This window comes from Panthera onca, chromosome B4 (genome assembly GCF_046562875.1).
Source record: "Panthera onca isolate mPanOnc1 chromosome B4, mPanOnc1 haplotype 2, whole genome shotgun sequence".
Lineage (NCBI taxonomy): Eukaryota > Metazoa > Chordata > Mammalia > Carnivora > Felidae > Panthera > Panthera onca.
The window spans coordinates 76286093-76302096 of NC_138345.1; the positions used below are offsets into that span (position 1 = coordinate 76286093).

The 16004-nt window shown below is 54.4% G+C and overlaps 1 protein-coding gene across 2 annotated transcripts in view; it reads right to left on the reverse strand.

Annotated features, from left to right (window-relative positions):
- FAIM2 (Fas apoptotic inhibitory molecule 2) overlaps positions 1-16004 on the reverse strand; it is a 33609-nt gene that overhangs the window by 6638 nt on the left and 10967 nt on the right. For both annotated transcript variants that reach the window (XM_060657689.2, XM_060657688.2), the window contains 6 exons: positions 13516-13566; positions 13136-13175; positions 12595-12632; positions 12027-12114; positions 11654-11749; positions 9925-9978 (listed from right to left, as the gene is read on the reverse strand). In XM_060657689.2, the coding sequence (XP_060513672.1) occupies positions 9925-9978; positions 11654-11749; positions 12027-12114; positions 12595-12632; positions 13136-13175; positions 13516-13566 (367 nt within the window). The remainder of the gene's footprint in view (positions 1-9924; positions 9979-11653; positions 11750-12026; positions 12115-12594; positions 12633-13135; positions 13176-13515; positions 13567-16004) is intronic.

Consider the following 16004-nt stretch of genomic DNA (forward strand, 5'->3'; position numbering starts at 1 on the left):
TGGTTGGGAGTGGATATCTTGGTTATAGTTAACATCTGGCAGCTAAGATCTCAGCTGGTTTGACCGCTGACATCTGAAAGGACACGGGTACTTCCTAGAGTTGGTGGCCAGCTGAACACAAGAGGAGGAGCATGTGGGAGGAGGAGCATGGGTTAGGGGCAAGAGGCAGGAGTGGGTCTAGGAGGCTATTAATTTACATCTGAGTTGCCCTTTCACACACTAATCCTTTATCTCATTTCTGTCGCCCAATATGCCCTGGGAGGTGGGAATTACTATCACTATTTTACATACAAGGAAAGGAGTCTCAGAGCCAGTGAGTGGCTTGCTGATGGTCATTTTTCTTCCGTGCCGGGGGACATCAAGCCATGACCCCCCCAAAGGTGGAGAGACGGGGGTGATTATGGGCACGGGCTTGGAAGTCCGCCTGACCTGGATTGTAGCCTCAACTCCGCTCGTCACTAGCTCTGGGACGCTGGGCAAGGTAGTGACCATCTGTCTCCTATTCTGATAGAGAAGCAGGCAGAGTGGGCTTGCCGGGGGAGGGGGCATGCACAGAGGGCAGAGGAGCCAAAGGCAAACTTTCCTGGCTCACCCTGTTGGCTGGGCCCCCTGGCCACACACTTGGCCTGACCCTGCTGTGTCCAGGACCTGGGCTTATGTCTCTTGTCCTCCCAGAGGTGAGGCTGGGGGAGCCACGCCATGGAGAGGCCAGCTCAGAGCCAGCAACAAACAGGCACCAGATGCAAAACGCTGGCCTTACAATGTGTTGAGTCAGCATAAAAAAAATAGCTCGTGGACCATGTCCATCCTACAGAAATGCCAGCATGAGTGTGCAAAACAGCACGCCCAAGGCCATTTACAGCAGCGCCGGTTCTAACAGTGAAATACTGGAAACCCTAAACTCTCAACTAGGGAATGGTTAAATAAACTACGGGCGGCAGCACCAAGGCAGAAACATCTCTGATATACGCTATTATTAGAAAAGAACAAGCTGCACAAAAATCTGCCTCATACGATCCCCGTTCTGTAATAACAACAACCCAAAAACTCACAAAACTATATGTCATACAAGCCTATATAGCAAATACCTATAAAATGCATGTAGAAAGGTCCAGAAGGAGACAACTGATCGCAGCACTTACCACTGGGCAAGGCAGCGAAGGACATGCAAATAGCATTTGCTTTATCTACATACTGTAAGATTTTAAAAACTGAAATATGTGAACAAATGTCTTCATATTTTATTTAATTAAAAAGTTTTATTTTTATTTCATTTTCTATTTTTAGGGAAAGAGAAAGCATGAGCAGGGGAAGCGGGGCAGAAGGAGAGAGAGAGTTTCAAGCAGGCTCCCTGCTCAGCATGGGAGCCCGACACAGGGCTCGATCCCACAATCCTGGGATCATGACCTGAGCCGAAATCAGGAGTCGGACGCTCAAACTACTGAGCCACCCAGGCGCCCCTAATAAGAAATTTTTAAAAGAAAGATTACAGTAACATACAAAAAAGTTGCTGAACCTTCTGAGGAATCTGGGGCACAAAGAGTGTGAGGGACTTGCCCACCTCACACAGCCAAGAGGACAGCTCAGATCTTCTGACCTCAAATCCCGTTCTCCTTCCAGCATGTGACACTGCTCTGGGATCCGGTGTGTGTGTGTGTGTGTGTGTGTGTGTGTGTGTGTGTGTGTGTAGAAGGCTGGAAGAGGTGGAAAGAGAAGCACAGAACTCAAGGCTAGCTGAGGCTTCCTGGGGGGCTACAGGGAGCACTGGGCCCATCTGGCCCTGCCACCACTTTCTGGGCCAGAGGGTGAGCCTGGGCTTCAAGGATTCTGCAGGAAGAGGCTGCCAGCCTCAAGCCCTGTGCCTTTAAAGGCTGGGATGCAGGACAGGGTGAGGGCGTAGGGGAGCGGAGGAGAGGCACTGAGTGGAAACCTGGGTCCATTTGTGGCCTGGTACCAACAGAAGTTATTTCTCTTGTCTTCACTGACCTGAGTGTCAAAAGTTTAAATCTTACATCTTCGGGAGCACCTCTAGGCAGCCACTGAAGGAACAGGGTCTGGCAGGTGTGTGAGCCAGAAGGCCTACCCCAGGATAAAAGGGGAGCAGTGTATGGAAGTATGTGGAAGAGCCCATGTGTGGTCCTCTGAGGTAGGGCATGAATGTAATATGGTGCTTAAGAACATGGACTGGGGAGGGGCACCTGGGTGGCTCAGTTGGTTAAACATCCAACTTCGGCTCAGGTCATGATCTCATGGTTCGTGGGTTCGAGCCCCGCGTCGGGCTCTGTGCTGACAGCTCAGAGCCTGGAGCCTGCTTCAGATTCTGTGTCTCCCTCTCTCTCTGCCCCCCCCCCCCATTCTCCCTCCCTCTCTCTCTCTCTCTCTCAAAAATAAATAAACATTAAAAAAAAAAGAACATAGATTGGGGAGTCACACAGACCTGGGTTCAAATCTTGCAACTGACTATCACTAACAGGTAATATCATCAGTTACTAATGATGCACCAGTCACTTTGTTAAGTGCTTTGCATATGTTAATTCACTTTCAACAACCTACATGTTGGGTACTATCATTACCTGCATTTTAGAGATGAGGAAACGGAAGCACAGGGAGGTTATACGATTTTATCAGTTCACACAGCTAGAATACGGCAGAGCATGGATTTGAACCCAAGTACTCTGCTCCAAAATTTGGTGCTCTGAGTTACAAGGTTAACATTTATGATAAGGGTAAAAGTTACCATGGTAGTTGAGAAACTATCAAGTTCCAAGTGCCAGGCTGTTTTCTTTTTTCCTTTCATGTATTATTTAATTACGACCACGACTTTGTGGAATAGTTCATATTAGGCCCATTTTAAAGACGAAGCAGGTGAGGCACAGAGGAGTCAAGTAACCTGCCCAAGGTCACAGTGGTAAGAGGATGAGCTAGATCTTGAAAGTCATTTGGGTGGGGTGCATGTGGCCACCTGGAGGGCTCCCCTGGCCCTTCTCATAGCACCTCTTCCTGGTTCTGCTCTGCATCTGAGAGCAGTGACTCCTGCCCTCCCTGCCCCAGCATGCCAGTTAGACACTCCTCTGCCCAGCTCCTTACAGGGACTCTGAACCGCCCCTCCCTCAGTCCCCCACCCCTGGTGGTGGGGGGGTGGAGCTGGGAGGAGGACTCCTTTCACTGTCTCCAGGTTAAGGTATTGGTTTGAAGGGCTTGGTTTGGGCAGGGCATGGGTTCCTGAGGAGGACTGCCTCAGGAAGTGAAACCGAGGTAGGTCCTGGGAGGGGGACATCTAGTGCACTTTCCCCCTGAAGGAGCAATTACCCGTCAATCCACGCTCCCCGCTGCTGCCCTCAGAGGAGAGCGCTCAACTTCGGAGGGTTCAGATGAGGCCGCAGGTGAGGTGTCAGGGCTGTTTTAGTGGTGGGTAGCAGAACAGAGAAGGTTCTCACTAGATCTTTCAGGCTCACGTAAAAAACTGAGGCGAAAGAGCCTCTGAGCTCTGAATGAAATAAAGGTAAGTCTAAAATAAAATGATACCCCTGCCTTGGGTTTGGGTAGCCATTTTTGCTTTTCAAAGTGTTTCTCTAATTGTGAAGAAGGTAGGGCATATATCACAGCCCTGAGTAAAAAAGCAGGGGCGGGGGCAAACAGGAGTCTCTTTCCAGAATCCTCCAGATGCTGTGCGGCTGGCCTAGGCCAGTCAGGGGAACATCAGGGACACAGATTCTCTGCTGGGGTTGGATGGAAGCAACTGCTGAAAGCCTGATTTCAAAGGTTGAGAAAGCCTCCCTGGGTTCTTCTGCTGTGGAGGGAGTCAAGCAGCAGGAAATCTCTGGCCTCTATTTTCCCACCTGTGAAATGGGACAAGGAGATAGAGTCGAAAGAATAGCTGGACTGAGAGTCAGGAAAATGGGGCTTTCATCCAGCTTGGCAGCTAACACTGTGTGTGTGTGTGTGTGTGTGTGTGTGTGTGGTTTACGAGGGTGCGTGTGGGGTGGGGAGCATGCTGTCTCAGGGCCTCAGCACAAATAGGTCCCTGTCAGCACTAAGGACTCACCTCAACCCTCCTTTCTTGCAGGGACTGAGGACAGAGGGCTGTATGTATCTTCCCCATGGGCAGGGCCAACACCTACAAAGCATCTTCCTACCTCAGCTTCACTCATCCAAACACCATCAGGCCCTGAAGCATCCAGTACTGACCAACATACCTGTTCTTCCTGCCACCCTGTCCCCAACTCTGGCACTCTGCCTGCAGTGGTCTTTTAACTGGTCTCTCAGGCTCTGGCCTACCCACACAGCTTCTGGCTAATCTTCCTTAAAACACAGAGACCGTGAGGGGCCCCTGGGTGGCTCATTTGGTTAAGCGTCTGACTTCGGCTCAGGTCATGATCTCACAGTTCGTGAGTTCGAGCCCTGCATTGGACTCTGTGCTGACAGCTCGGAGCCTGCAGCCTGCTTCGGATTCTGTGTCTCCCTCTCTCTCTGCCCCTCACCCGCTCATGCTCAGTCTCTCAAAAACAAATAAACATTAAAACACACAGACTGTGATGTTTTCTCAGGTCTCCAATCCATCCAGGCCAGGCAGGGGACAGTTCTGTTCGTATTGGGCTTGTCGCCTAATTTCCAAAGTCCCATGCTTAGTTTCTTTCCTAAGTCTCCTGGCTTGGCTTCCCGGTTTAGGTGGCTGGGAGATCCTAGCTTCCCCAAAGAAGGACTAGCTCTGAGGTAGAGCCACACAAGTACTGAGGCTCAGCCACAGCGGGAAACCTGCTGGCCAAGCCCTTGGCCCAACCCGCTCTCTCTCCCTGCCCCAACCCTCCTGCTCTGTCCCAGCCCCTCCACTTTGCCCCATCATCTCACCCAGCCAAGCCCTCATACTCCCCCGCCTGACTTTCCATGAGCCACTATAAAAAAAGCACCGAAGGAGAGGGCACTAGTGGGGTCAGGAGGATAAGCCCTGAGGTACCTGCGGGCTGACTCACCCACTTCTACTGGCATTTGGGTCTGGTGCCCAGTGAGGGGTATGAGATAGGGGTGAGGCAGAAAACCCAAAGCCTCTTGAGAATGCACCAAGGCTGGATGGGTGAGGCCTAGGAGGGGCCTCTTCCTCAAGGCTGGACCTCGGCCCTAAGAAGCCTGGGCTCCCCACCCCTGATCTCGGCCTAGTCCAGCTCAGTGGCCCTGCCCTCACAGATGGTAGAGACTGTCAGAGAGGGGCTAAGGTATCTAGGAGAGAAAAACCATTTGAATTCTAACAGCCCTTCCAAGGCCCAGGCTGGGAGCATTGGGTGGGTCCTCGCTGGAGGTCTGGGGTCTCCTCTGAGGCTTCTCCCCTTTCTCACCCACCCTCCTTGTGGCAGCTGGGCTGGGATGCTCTGAGTGCGTCGCTGGGAGGGCCCCTCGTGGTGCTGAGAATTTTCCACAGGCTAGGGTGGGAGATGCCGGGATGGGCAGATGAAGAGACTGGGCGTGCTGGGTGCTGGGGATGGGTTGGAGCTAGGGGACCTCAGCTTCCACAGGACAGAACTGATGCAGGAAGCAGGGTCAGATTGAGGTCAATGGCCTTCTGAGTTGGGGTTCATGGAAAGGCCCGGAGACTGTTCTTGTGGGGCTGGGCCTCTGATGGCCTCTGTCCACCTAAAACTCAGAGGAGGGAGGGCAGTGAATCCAGGGCCCTCCTCGGCTCTCCCCTACCCCAGGGGCCCCAGGGAACCTGTGCATGTCTTCCCTCCTTTGGCCCAGGTGAACAAGGTCAGGAGGTGGAGCTGGGGGATTCAGACCACGTGCTCCTGGCCATTGTTTACATAATCTGGAGGAAGAGCCCTAATGAGACATTAACAGCTAATTAGGCACTGTGGTTCCTCCTCCCCTGTGACTCACCGAGCAACTGAGGCTTTCTTTCCCTGCTCTGACCAGCATCTCGGCCAGTCCTGGCCCCTCGGACATGCCTCTCAGGCACCTATTCGTTCCATAAACATCAAAGGGGTGCCAGGCACTGGGGATGCAGTGAAGTAACAAGCTAGACAAAAACCCCTGGAGGGAGACAATCAACAAACAAATCAGAAAAAAAGGATGAACAGTGCTGTGGCGAGAAATAAAGCAGGGAGGAGGAGTAGGCAGTGTGTGCGTGCGTGTGTGCTCAGTCACACAGGATTGTAAATCAAGCGAACACTTGAAGGAGGGGACACAGGGAGCTGTGAGTGGATCCGAGGGGACAGATGGAGGCATCTGCAGGTGGAGAGGCCCCGGGCTGGGAGTGAGCCTGCCGTGCTCAGGGGCAGCAAGGAGTTGCACATGGCTGCACCAGAGCGGGCGGTGGGGGGCATGGGAGGAGGTGAGGTCAGGGGGGACCTGCAGGCCCAGGAAGTCGTCCCTGGAGGCCCAGCAGAGGAACCATGTGACCTCATTCACACTTAACAGGATCAACCCGAGCTGCTGCACTGAGCACACACTGTGGGGGCCACGCCAGTGGGAGGCCACGGTGGCAATTCAAGAGGGGGACCAGGGAGTAGCCATGAAGGTGGAGACAAGTGGTCAAATTCTGCCTAGAAGGTGGGGCCGATAGAATTTGCTATAGGGCCAGAAGAGGGGTGTGAGGAGAGCGGAGGAGTGGAGGATGTCAGCAGGGCGTTTGACTTGAATGACTGGAAGGACAGAGTTGCCATTTACAGAGATGGAGAAAAGGCTGTGGGAGAAGCAGGGGTTCAGCGAGAGCAGGCGCTCAGTTTCAGACATATCAGGTTTGGGGTGCCTATTAGGTTTCCAAATGCGGATACTGAGTGGACAATAGGAAATTCGAATCTGGAATTCTGGGCTGGAGATCAACTGTAGGGCCATCAGCATAAACGATGGTATTCAAAGTCTTGAGAGGATCCTGACTTGAAAGATCCTGTAGAGAGTGAGCGTAGAAAGAGAGGAGTTGATGGCCCTATGGCCCTCGGTGTGAGCAGGGGGACAGGAGAAAGACAGGACAGCTGGTGGCCAAGATGCCCAGGGAAGAAGGTGCTTCTGGGTGGAGGAATGAGCAACTGTATCAAACAGGCTGAGGGTCTGGCAAGATGAGGGCTGAGAAATGACCACTGCTGATCCCGCTGAGAGCATTAACAGGGTTGAGAGACTTTGAGAAGGATTGGGAGGAGAGAAAGGAGGAGACAAATTGGAAATACAGGTATCCCTTGCTTTCTGAAAGTTTGAGTTACATTGTTTCATTTTTACCAAAGACCTGGTAGTACCTGATTTCGCTAGCCAAAAGAAATCCAAAGAGGATTTTCACTTTTACAAAAAAAATGGCGGGGGGGGGGGTAGCATTCAGTATTTGCTTTGCAGTGAGCTGTTATATAGAGGCGGCACACCCAATGATAGAGGCAGCATGCACCCCAGACAACAAGCGGCACCCCCGAGCTCCTTCCCTGGGAACTACACCCAGCATCTGGGCATCAAGCCGCCACAGTTTTGAGCGGTGTCTGTGAGCATCTGTGTTTTATCTCTATTTATTTTGTGCATCATGTCAGCAAGATATGTCCTAAGGTAGCAGAAAAACCTAAGACAGGCTATTTTGGAGGGGGGCTGGGATACTCAAAAATTTTTTCATAGACATTAGTTGCTTCTTCGCTTATACCATTTCAGCTTACAAAGGTTTCATAAGAAGGCATTACTTTTGGGGGAAGCTTATCATCAGTGTAGATTCCCTTATAAGGATTTTTGCTCTAAATGGGGGTGCTGCAAAGGGATGTGGGTCAAGAGTGGTGTGTGTGTGTGTGTGTGTGTGTGTGTGTGTGTGTGTTTTCAGATAGAAGAAATTATAGCCTGTTTCCATGCTAATGGGAATAGTCCAGTAGAAAGGCCAATACTGATGGGGGCGGGGCGGGGGTGGAACAGGGGGTTTGCTGGAAAGAACTTCCAGCCTCTTCCCAAATCCAAGCTAATAGGAGTTGTCTTCTTTGAGGGGGACCACAGGGGTGCTGGAAGTGGCACCAGGCTGGGCACAGGACACCTGGGTCCTATCTCACATCTGCCAACTCTTAACACCCAGGGCTTCGGATGGGGAAAGCAGGTCTTATAACATCAGTGCTGCCTCCTTCCCTGGGTTGTGGTGGAGATCCAACGAGGTAATAGGTGTGAAAGTGTTTTCTAAAATGTAAAGGGTGGAACAGATGGCTGGGATTATTTTTACTATTCTAACAACACAAGGGATTATTAAACAAATTTAAGGGATTACTATTCATCCAGCCTTCCTTGTATATACAGCCTTCCTGCTTAGCTGACATACTGACTGTGATCTGATCCACAGGAAGCCAAGTAAACTCCCCTACTCTCCACTGATGCTCGCCGTGCTCCCCCTCTGCCCTGCACATTGACCCCTCTTCTTCCATTTGTCCCTGGCAAACACTGTCCTCTGAAGCCTCCCGGGTTCACTTCCCCCCATGTGACCCTGCATTTCTCTTTCCTCTTGGTCTTATTCCCCACCCCTTCCTTTTCATTGAAAGAACTTTTTAATGTTTATTTATTTTGAGAGAGAGAGAGAGAGAGAGAGAGCAGGGGGAGGGGCAGAGGGAGAGAGAGAGAATACCAAGCAGACTCTGCACTGTCAGCACGGAGCCCGACGCGGGGCTCAAACCCACAAACCGCGAGATCATGGCCTAAACCAAAACCAAGAGTCCATGGTGCAACTGACTGAACCACCCAGGTGCCCCTCATTGGAACTTATTTTAAGTAGGTCCTGCCTGGAGGAAAGAGAGTATTGGTGCGGGAGCCAAGAGAAGTTAGTGCTGCATGGTGACCTTTCTGGTTTGCCCGAGATTTAGGGGTTCCCTCAAGCAGTGGGACTTTCAGTGTTCAAACTGGCAAAGTTCTGGGTAAACTGGGAGAAACTGGTCAGCCTAGCCTTGACCAAGGCCACACTTAGTTGATATGCCATCATCTTGCCAGGAAACAGGACAAACCATTTAACTTCTTTGTGGTCCAGTTTTCTCATCTACGAGAGGAAGGGCTTGGAGTTTCGCTAGATCCCTTTTTAGTGCCTTCAGCACTAAAACATTCCAACGAGGGACAGGAGGGTCTGGTCACTCCTTCTGCTGGTGTTGGTGTTTACCTTGTGTGCCCCCTGAGAGGAGGTCACTGAGATGAGCTTGCCCACCTTGGCGGGTCCCGGAGCACCATCACATTCAGGTGCCTACCTGAGCAAAGGGCCTGTATTGGGCTCTTCCAGGCAGATGTCTGTCCCTGGCTACCTCCTGTCTCCTGGGCATCTCCCCGCGGCCGTCCTGAGCTCCTCCCCACGTAGCCTCATACCCAGAACGGGGCTCTGCAGCCAGACCATCCAGGTTGTGACTCTGGTCCCCTGCTTCCTAGGATGCTGTGTGAACTCGGGCAAGTCGTTTAGGCTCTGAGCTTCGGGTTCCTCATCTTAACCTGATCACAGCAGAAGCTATTTCACAGAGTCATGGTGAGGGTTAAATGCACATGGAGAGCTTGTTGGTGGGGGGAGGCGTTCAATAAATACCGTCATCATCATCACCATCAACACTCTCAGTTTGGTGACAACAACCAAGACCACTGGGGATCTCCCTTGCTCCAAGAAGCCTTCCCAGATTTTCCCTAGGAGAGCAATGACTAGCTTAGTCCCCGTGGCCAGGGCACCCTCATTCTCTCACCCCTGCAAGCAGCACTGGACCTCCCCAGGAGCTAGGGGTGCCTCTTCCCAGCTCTGTCTATAGCTCCAATCCTGTTACCACCTTCTTCCTCCCCTGCCCAGATAAGCTGGTGTATCTCAGAAACCAGAGAGCATTCCCTGAAAGCAGCGCTGAGCCTTGACCTGCCCACAGGAGCTTTACAAGGTGTCAGGGAGGAGGTCCATGAGGAAGACGGGGATAGTGGAGGGGCTTGGGGAGGTGATCAGAGGCTGAGAAGGCGGGGCCCCCAGGGAGCCACACTCACCAACGTAAACACGCCTGCTCCCAGAGTGGCATACACAGCGTGGAGCCAGGGCACCTGTGGAACAGACACAAAATGGGTATAGGGTGACAGGCGGCAAAGGAGGGCTCAGTCCAGAGACCGGGGGATGTAGCACAGACCTCCCTGGTGGGTTCCCTCTCTCACAGCAACCCCCAACCCTCCCCAGCAGTCCGGAAGACGCCCCAGGACAGAGAGGGGTCCTTGATTCTCTGTGTGCTCAGGGTGCGTCTGGGGAGCCCCAGGAGAAGAGTGATCAGGGAGGGACTGGCAGGGGAGTTCCCAGCCATACACAGCCCCGGACTCAGGCTGGTTGAGGGAGACTCAACCTGTTGAACCCCTGTCGTCCTCCCTGCCTGAGTCTGGCCTCAGGCCTCTACCTCCCCCCCGCCCCCCCCCTCAGACACACTCATCCCTGTCCTACGTGGGGTCTGTCTGTTCCTCTGTAGGGGAATTCCCTAGCTTTGCCTGGAGGCGTAAGGGGCTCAGAGGTCTGTGTGTGTGTGGTGGGGGGATGGGGGGATCCTATGGAATCCCTGCCAGCCGTTCATGATGCGATTGCTTGCAGTGCCCCTTCCCAACCTTGGCCACCCCTAGGTCTCCGGGGCACCCAGCTGGGTGTGGAAACCCTGCAGGTTTCAGCCATGCCTCCCTCCACGGGGCCTTCCCCCAGAAGATTCTTGGAAACAAAGGCATCCCAGTAGCCTGACCTGGATCAATAAACGGTTCTTTGAAGTTTGGAAGCCACTTCCTGTAACTGCCTCTCCCCCATCCTAGATACACAGAGGGCCCCCAGACCAGCTCCGGCCCCTCCCTTCGTCAACAGGATCCTGGGAATTGCCAAGGAAATGCCAGAACCAATCCTGATGTCCTGGACTTGGAGCCAATACCCTGCGGACTGGGGCTGGGCAGGATGGGGTGGGGGGAAGGGGGAGTGGGGAATGCTGCTTCTAGCCTGGCAGAAAAGGGGCAGTGGGGGGACCATGCACCAAAGGTGGTTAAGAGGAGTCCTGGGCGGGGGTACAAGCACTGAGCCCTTAGCAGGAGTCTAATAGCTTCATCCCCTGGGTTCCCAGGATTAAACCTCAAGCCCCTCCTGTGATGCCCTCGGTCTGCCCCTTCTCCACCTGCAGCACGCTGACTGCCTCAGTCACCCCTGAGCCCTGTGCTGTCCAAGCTGCATTTCCCAGGGCAGGCTGGACAGCTGAGATTTGGCTGGCCCCATGGACACCGTAATGGGGTGGGAGTATGCTCAGACCCCCACTGCCCCACCTCCTGCCTGCCTGGCCAGCCAGATTCTGGCCCCCTGGACTTGGCAGATCCCTTACGGGCCCCAGGAGGTCCTTCTTCAGGGCCCTTCTGGGCTTGGTGGCGCCATGGAGCTCCTGTGCTCCGGTCCCGGCCCAGGGTTTAAATGTGCTGTGGCTTCTCCCTCGGCCTCACCTCCCCCTTAGAGGGGAGGATGAGAAAGGTGAAGCCGGATGTGGCTCATGGTGTGAGCAGATGCCCACGCCTGCCAAGAAAAGCCTCCTTGTTTGTTTGCTTACACTGCCAACCAGCTCAGGGCAGGTGCCAGGAGGGCTGGACAGAATGACAAGCTGTGGGCCTTTGGCTCTGGGCCTTCCCTGGAAGGTGGGGAGGAAATGGCACCCTTGGGCGAGGTGGGGCTCTCCCTCCCTCCCCAGGGGCCCCACTGGGAGACCCGGGGACTCACGTATTGGAAAGGCAGGAGGATGGCCAGGATGAGTCCACTGAAGAAAAGAGTCATGAGCAGCACGAAGATCACACCCTGGCAGGAGGTGAAGTCAAACTGCAGGGATGGGACAGGTGTGAGCCATTGGGCCGGCACAGAGTGGCTTGGCACTCCTGGGGACCCCTGCTGGGCGGTGTGCTGGCCAGAAGGCTGAGCCCTAAACAGCAGGCTGCTGTCTTATGCTCCCTACCTAGAACCTGGCGTTCCCCCTCCTCCCCTCCTTCAAGTGGCCTCCCAGACTCTACACACCCCTTTCCCCCTCCCTAGCCAGGGATCCAAGCTTGGAGCCCCCCATCCCATAGGCCTTGTCCCGCCCATAAGCCCCAGAGCTGACCTTAGTCTGGAAGCTAAAGACAGTGACTGAGAGGCAGACGAGAGCCGTGATGCCCAGACACAGCAGCACAGATGTCGTGTTGTAGTAGCTGCGGGACACAGGGCCGGGGGACTCAGCTTCAGGCAGGGGTCCTGGTTTCCCCGGCCCTCCTCCCAGGCCCACCGCCTTCTGTGGGGACCTGATCCCTCAACCTCTGGCCCCTAGCCTCTCTCCTGGGTTCTGCCCTCCCCAGCATGCTTAGACTCAAACTCCTCTTTGCAGAAGATGGAGAGGGGTTTGTGCTGGTGCCAGGGAGGTTTACAGGGAGTAGTGTGACCACCCAGGCTGGGGTCTCTCAAGCTGCAGTTTGAGAGAGAGGTCATCTTGCTCTCCTCCATTCCCCACTTCCACCCCCTGACCTGGCCAGGTCCTGCCATCACTGTTCAACGGAGTGTGCGAGAAGAGGGCTCCAGGCCAGTGTTTCCTGCCTGCCTGGACCTCCACGCTCCCTGAACACTCTCTGAAGGGGTGTGTTCAGGGGCAGCTCCCCTCCGAGAGTGGCCCGTCCCCTTCCACCTGTCCCCTTTACCTGGACAGCATCCCAGTGAGGTAGGCCATGGACAGGGTCTGGAAGGAGAAGCAGGATGAGGGAATGCTCCAGAATCCAGCCTTTGGGGGCCCAGTCTGGGCCTCCACTCCTTGGGCACAACTCTGCATCGGCCTCGCCCCCACACATTCACTTCCACAACTCAGGCCTGGTGAGGAGCATCCCGACGGGCCTGCACTAGCTGTGTTCCCTTCTTCCTTTTGCAGCCCTGCTCTTCCCTCCTCTCTATGACCTACTCTTCTTTATCCATTGCTCTAGGATGCCACATTCAAACCTCTTAAAAACAACATCACAAAGAAAAGAGACAATGGCTGGAGTAAAGGGTGGGGGAGACTAAGCCTATTTGGAAAGAGAGGTGGGATGTCTTTGTGGTAGAAGGGGGGTGAAAATACCCCGGCCTCCACCGGTCACCTCCCATTGGACATCCGCAGCCCAGACTTCCTGGCCCTGGAAGCACCCCCCCACTTCCTCCTCCCACTATGTGCACTCAGCATCTGTCCCCAGCCACCCCCAGGTCACTTACGAAGATGGTCAGGAGAATCAGGTTCCAGGGGAAATGCCTCCTGTAAGGCAAACCACCGAGTTCAGAGGAGATGGGGGGGTGCCGGCAGCCACGGGCTGGGTCACTGCAGCTGGGAAGGGGGGGCCTCTGCCTAACCCCATCCCCACTCCTTGGAGCCTCCTCCTTCAGCCACACCCCCAGGTGCCCCCATCTGTCGGTCCACACCACCCTGTTGCCACCTGAGAGGTGCCAAGGGAAGGAGGGAGGGGCAGGCTTGATGGAGCCCAGAGGGTAGAGCCCTCTCAGAAGTTCACAGCACACTGGCAGCAGGCAGGACTGGGGCCAGAGTTTTCGAGATCCTTCTCATGTTCCCACAAGTTGTTCCTCAAGCCATCACATACCTAGGTCCAGAACAGCAGGCCAGGGTCAGATAGGTGGCGAAGAACACAGCACTGTGAGAAACAGATGGGCAGTCAGCCCGTGCCCCCTGAGGCCCCTCCACCCAGTCCCCTGCTCATTCCACTCTCTGCCCCCCCCCCCCCCCCCCGCCATCCACAGGTACCAGGTAGTATGATTGGGTCGGGGGAACGGTGTTTAAGACCTTGGTCGTCCTAGAACCTGGCAACGGGCAGGATGGTGGTACAATTCCAAAAGCCAGGAATGGGAATTGGGTGAGCCTGCTCCTGGAAACATGGAGTCTTGGGTGTCATGGACAGCTGACCACCCAATCCAAAGTGGCCTTCCCAGACACTCCCAATACTTCATACAGAAAGCTCGTATACGGTGTTTTCTAGGTGCCAGGCAGAGTTCCAGGTGCTTTATGAAGACTAATATAATCCTCATACCTTCTTGCTCCAGAGTCCTAATTTATCACCACTGCCCCACGCTGCCTCCTTCAGTCCCCTCCCACCTTTCTCACTACATGTAATAATCTTGTTACTTTATTGGTGGTCTATCCTACTAGGCTGCAAGTGAATCAGGTGAAGGGCCCTCATCTGTCCTGCCAGCGCCTGGCACAGGCAGGAGGTACCTGTGGTATGAATTTCTGGATCAGATGGCCATGTCCAGTGGAAGACTGGAAGGGAACTCAGGCACAACCCCAGAGACGGAGATTGAAGATTGAGGATTTTCTAGAGAGCAGTGGAAGTGACGGCCAGTCCGGGAGGTAGAAGATGAGGGGCTGAGGACCCAAGGGGCATGCTCACGCCTACCTACATGGATGCCACCACCAATGCATGGTCTCCAGCCCCCGGTGGACCCTGAACGTGGCACCTGCCATCCTCGCCCATCTCCCTTCTCAGTTTGTCACCTATCCCCCAGAGCAGCAATTCCAACCATCCTCCCTCATTTGCAAACCTCCCGGGCTGCCTCGCTCCTGCAAGGTCTGGCCTGGTGTGTTCCAGAAAGATTTGAGATGGCGTGGAGCTCCTTTGGCCCCCTGCCTGCCACTGGCAAACGTAGTATCCCTTTCTTCTGTCCTGCCATCCCAGGCCAATCGCCCCAGCCTGGACTCTGGGCCCCACACCCTCAACGGCCCCGCCGTGTCTATCTCTATAGCATCACCTTTAGCATCTACCTGCACCTCTCCTCCTACACGAACCTCCTTAACCGCTCTCCATCTTCAACCAATGTCTTCCCCAGTTCCAGCTACTTCCACTTTATCCGCCCTCACAGACAAGCTGCTTGAAAAAGTCGTCCTCACTCACTGTCTCCTTCTTCATCTCCTCATTGCTCCCCAACCCCACAAACTCAGCCCCAGCCCCACTTAATGACAGCTGGCTTTGCCACATCCCCGTGGCCTTGTTGAGTCCAGGTGATACTTGTCAGTCCCTGTCTTGCCTAACTTTTCAACATCGGATCCCTCCCATTATTCCCCCGGTTCCAAGATGACACTCTCGGGTCCCCTCCTACCTCCTTGGCCACTCCTTCCCAATCTCCTTCAGAGTATCTAAATTTGCCCAGTCCCTTTGACACAGAGTCTCATCAGGCTGTCTCCCTTCATGCTCTCGCTGGGGGCTCGCTCATCCACAGGACTCCCTCTAGCAGGTAAATGCTCATGGCTCCCACACCCTCGTTTCTGATCTACGTGTTCCTTCTCAACCCCAGACCTGAATATGCAACTGCCTACTGAGCAGACATGGCCATTCAGAAATGCTCCAAACCCAACAGGTTAGGAGTGAACTTGCCCTTCTCCCTGCCCCTGCTCCTGTGTCTCCTAGTGCAGAGGACATCATGCACGTCCAAGTCGCCCAAACAGAGAGCTCAGCATCCTTGACTCTCACCCAGCCTCGCCCGATTAATCACCTGGACCTGCCAATCCTCCTACCCAGGCAGCTCTCAGATCTGTCACCTTCTCTCCATGCCCAATACCACCCTTTTAGGTGGGGCCACCTCTCTCCATCTGGTCCTGCTGCCACCCCTGCCTTCCACCCTCCAAGCTACAGGCAGATCCAACCGTGAGACTTCCTTGTTTAAAATTACCAAAGACCTGGCAAGGCCCTGCTTCATGTGCCTCCCTGAACCTACCTCCCTGGCCCACCCTTCCCTGCACTCCACTCCTCCTCCTCTCTGCACCCTCACAATGTGCCTGCCACACTCTGCTCCTGCTGGAAAGGACCGACTGGCAGGGAAGCCTGAGGCCTGGGTTAGAGGGGCTCCCTCCACGCACCACGGACATTCCTCAACCAAGGCCTGCACCCTCACACCTTCCAGGCCTGTTCATCTGAACCCCCACCCGGATATAGCATCTGGAGCGACCTACTCATTTTGCATTCCTACCACTAAGCGGGAGCCTGGCAATGGTTAGGTGGCCTTTAAATACTTCTGGATGAAAGGCAAAAGAATAAGGGATGGAGAGGTGGAGACAAGCCTACTGGCTTTGGCAAATAGG